General features: G+C 37.3%; 1 protein-coding gene across 1 annotated transcript; it reads left to right on the forward strand.

Annotated features, from left to right (window-relative positions):
* The first annotated feature begins 2,979 nt into the window (after positions 1-2,979).
* Positions 2,980-3,915, forward strand: LOC111894820 (protein GLUTAMINE DUMPER 2). The gene has a single exon (XM_023890916.3). It carries the CDS (start codon positions 3,091-3,093, stop codon positions 3,562-3,564), a length of 474 nt encoding a protein of 157 aa, XP_023746684.1. The 5' UTR covers positions 2,980-3,090; the 3' UTR covers positions 3,565-3,915.
* The last annotated feature ends 788 nt before the right edge of the window (positions 3,916-4,703 follow it).

Raw genomic sequence — 4,703 nt, forward strand, 5'->3', positions numbered from 1 at the left:
AATTAGGGTTTATAGTCTTAGATAACTTGCATGTACAATAGAGAAACCTAGATCCAAGCATTAGGGTTTGTATGAGCACATAGGATGTTCTTATGTCCAAAACCCATCACCAGCTAGGTTCAAGGTAAGTTTGGTGGCGAAAGGCTTTTCTCAGAAAGAAGGAATTGATTACCACGAGGTAAATCGGGTTCTTTTGGCCATGGTGCGTGCATTTGATTCGGAGTTTGAACATCTTGATGTGAAAACTGCATTTCTTCATGGGAACTTAGAAGATATGACTTATATGTCCCAACCAGAAGGGTTCCTTGATTCTAAGAAGGATCACGTAAGTTTGCTGAAGAAATACATGTATGGTTTGAAGCATTCTCAAAGACGATGATACAAGAGATTTGATTCATTTATGATCTCGATTGGCTACACTCAGAACTAGTTTGATAATTGTGTCTACTTAAAGGAATTATCATGAGATTCTCACATATATATGTTGCTATATGTTAATGATATGCTCATCGCAACTAAAGGAATGACTGGAATAAATGAATTGAAGGCGACCCTGAAAATGACTTTGAAATGAGGGATTTTGGAGAAGCAAAGAAGATACTTGGAATGGAGATACTAAGGGATAGAAAAGCAGGCCGGTTGTGTATTTCTCAAAAGAAGTACATTAAGAAAGTTCTGCAATCCTTCAATTGTGATCAGTCCAAGCTAGTTGAAACTCCTTTGGCGGCTCACTTTAAACTTGGTCCAAACACTATAACTACTACGAATCAAGAAAGGAAGTACATGAGCAGGGTTCCATACTCAATTGTTGTTGGAAGTGTCTTGTATGCTATGGTCTGTACCAGACCTAATTTGTCTCATGTAGTTAGTGTGGTTAGCAGGTTTAACAGTAATCCATGGAAGACTCATTGGGAACTTGTAAAGTGGATCTTGCGATACTTGAAGAGAACGAATGATGTTTGCTTGGTGTATAGAGCTAATACCAAGAGTACCTTGGTGGGATATGCTGACTATGATTATGGTGGTGATTTGATGAAGGGTAAGTCACAAACGTGGTACATATTCACTTTATTCAGATTTGCCATCAATTGGAAGTCAACATTACAAGATATTGTCGCTTTGTCTACAACTGAATCCGAGTAAATGCCCATGATGGAATGAATAAAGGAGGAGATATGGTTGCAAGGGCTTATTCAGAGTCTTGGCCTAAAGGTGGAGAAGCCTATCTTGTATTGTGACAGTCAAAGTACTTTGAGTCTTGCAAAGAACCTTGTGTATCACAAGAAGACGAAGCACATCGATGTCAGGCTGAATTTCATTCGAGATATTCTGGAAGGAGACAAGTTTTCAATATTGAAAATTAATACCACGGTCAACCCATCAGATATGTTTACAAATTCGTTGCCAACGGAGAAGTTCAAGTTTTGCTTGGACTTGGTTGATGTTCGCAGGAGATAGGTCCCTTCGGAGACGAATGGCAGGAAGTGGGAGGAAATTCTTGTTCGAAGTGGAGTTAAGAGGATGCTAAAGTCAAGGTAGATATTGTTAAATGTGACTCGAGCATTTGGATCATGTTCATGGAGCATTTAGAGAACCTAGAACTCAATGGAGTATTTGGGGTTAATGGAGCATATGACAAAGGAACGAATCGTCTGAGAAAGGAATTGATCGTCTGACAAAGGAACGGATCAAGTGTCAAATGAACGGATCGTACAGAAGGGGGTTTGGAGCACTTGGAAGAGGTTTGGAGCACTTAGGACTGATATGGAGCAACAATGGAACCTTGTTGCGCCATATGTTGAACTGATGGGCCAAGAAGGATGTTGTTGCGCCAAGGGCATTCCTTCTTACGCTATTATGCCTCCTCTTGCACCATGAGGATCCCTCTTGCGCCATGAGGTATTCATGTTGAGGCATGGAGTATGCTCTTACTCCATGCATGACTTTGTTGTGTCTTGTAACTTACTGCTGCGCCAAGGTGATGTTGTAGCTCCAATCTTGATGTTCTTGTGCCACACTTGATGCTGTTGTGCCATCCATACACTCGTTGCGTCATCATGGTGCAAGTTGGACCATCTTGGTCCTTGAAGAGCCAAATATGCTATGAAGTCCTCTATGATGCTCAAGATCATTCAAGGATGCTTAGAAGTTGGTATTGCTCAAGGATTAAAACATGTTGTGTCACCATGATGGTTGTTGGGCCATTAGTGTTCATGATACATCACTTATACATCATGTTGCTCCACTATGGCAGAAGGTGCTCCATCATGTGTGTTGCTGATGCTCATGAGTTGTATGACATGGATGGATGTTTTAGAAGATGCTGCTTGGCCAATTGTGATTAGTTGACAACTTTCATAGGCCTATGGACCAATGGGCTTGGCCTACTAGGGTTTTAGGTCTGATCACTCAAATATAAATAGAGACTAATGTTAGGTCATTTTGTATCTTGAATTCTAGAGTGATAGGCGAATCTCTCTGAAATTGTACTTGTAACCTTTGTTCGAAAGCTTTTAAATAAAGAATATTCCCTCCTATCCATAGACGTAGTCAACTTGACCGAACCACGCAAATATTGTGTCTTGTGTGTTTATAGTTTTTGTAGTTATCCGATTTACTTCCTAACAATATATAAGGTAAATGTCAATATATAAAGTAAACTTTTCATTAAAAACTAAATCCTAATTTGGTAGCATTATATTAGATTATTTCTAAGTTATCTTGTGAGATAAAAAAAAAATCTGTGAATTTTAATAATCTGGTAATGTATATTTAGGAAAATAAATATTTACTATGCAGGACTATTTAAGAAGTGTTAATTACATGATAGGACTCTTGTCTTGGTTACTTTAGTGATGATCCTTTACATAATAAGGTTAAACTGTTATCGAGTCCCACGTCTCACGCTACCATGCTGCAGTGGGCTCCCAACATGGCCTCATATATAATTGTGTATTTACAAGGAAAAAGCAAAGGCTATCAACTTTTCATCTATAAATACAATCTAAGCTAAGAAGCCTTTTAATCCATTCATCCCCATTAAAAATCTCAAACATCTTCAATTCTCTCTCTAATTACATTCAACTAAAGATGACTACACAAGCAACCTCTTCAATAGCTCCGTCGTCGCAGGTGCCTTTTCAGCGGTCACCATGGCACTCACCGGTGCCTTATCTCTTCGGAGGCCTTGCTGCCATGCTGGGTCTCATTGCTTTTGCTCTCTTAATCCTCGCCTGCTCCTACTGGAAGATCTCCGGCGACATGGAGAACCGGGACGAAAGTGAGAGAGATCTTGAGGCCGGAGATTCGAAACCCGACAATAACAACAAGGAACCCCCTGTTTTGGAAGAGAAGTATCTTGTAATCATGGCAGGACAAGCAAAACCAACATTTCTGGCAACACCAGTTTCAAGCAGAGCCTCGTCGTTTGGTAGTTGTAGTTCTCGGGACAACACATCGTCAGACAGCAAATCGTCGATTTCAGACGGGGAAATGATGGATGAGAAGGAGAAACACGTAACAAACACCACCGACCAGGACAACACAGCTGATCAGGTCCCTTAGTATTGTAGACGCCATAAACATCTTTTTTCTTCTTCTTTTGATGTTCATGGATTGAAAAGTGAAGAAAGTCAGAGTGTTGGTGACTAGATCTGCTGAGTTGCAAGCAAGATTTAGTAAGAGCTTCCATTGGTGATGAGAGGACATTATGTTTACAGGGAGAAAAAACTCAGAAACCTTCGAAGCTGGTCTGGATATATTTGTAAATTTTTGTAGACTACCAAAATATGAGATTCTAAGTTATTTCGAAGAAGCTGCATCTACATAACCGGGGCAATTTGACTCAAATCTCTTTTTATTTTTTGTTTTTAAGAACAATGGATAATGAAGATTGATGTGGATAGAGTTGCTATATACTTGACTTTAATCTTGCAAACATAAGATTCGAAACAGAATACATCCTTAACTTTAAACCTGTCAAGTTACACTTTTGTTTGAGAAACTCTTTATTTTGAATTTATGAAAGCACAAGGCATAGTGGCGAGTGGCGGACTAAACTATGATTTGCAAAATAACATAATACTTTAATTTCATACAAAATATTTGTGAAGAATATACAACTTGTTCTACAAAATATATATAGCTAAATTCAAGCCCGGATGAATTATATTAAAAGTATCCACGATTTGAACTTTATAAAATTTAATAAATCAAATCATTATTATATATTCCATATGAATCTATTAATTTTTTTTTTATTAAAGTTATTTGAAATCCATAAACTTCACTGAAACATATTTAAATATTTATGTAAAAATTAGAAATTTTTTATGTTTTCTATTTAAAAGCTGAATGGCCATTAAGTTCATTAAATGTCAATGTCCACCTCACAATGCTATAATTTCATCTTTTGAAAATATAGTTTATAACCTCATTCAGCATAACTCACTCTTCATTGTGGATGTTCTATTTTATTCTTTCACAAATATGCAAGGCGTCTCTACTATTCTTGAACTTAAATTAAGCAGACGTATTGCTACCCAAAAATCAACTAATTGAGTATATATATATATGAATATTAAATAAATAATGCAAGCTGAATCATGTACCCACAATATTATGTCTATATATCACTTGTAATCGATTAGATGTTTACTTTTAACAAAAGATTAAAGATGCATATCTTACCCATTAATTCTATT

Source organism: Lactuca sativa, chromosome 8 (genome assembly GCF_002870075.4).
Source record: "Lactuca sativa cultivar Salinas chromosome 8, Lsat_Salinas_v11, whole genome shotgun sequence".
NCBI lineage: Eukaryota > Viridiplantae > Streptophyta > Magnoliopsida > Asterales > Asteraceae > Lactuca > Lactuca sativa.

Excerpts from the sequence above, each read along its gene's own strand:
- LOC111894820 (XM_023890916.3), top strand. The coding sequence starts at position 3,091 with ATGACTACACAAGCAACCTCTTCAATAGCTCCGTCGTCGCAGGTGCCT.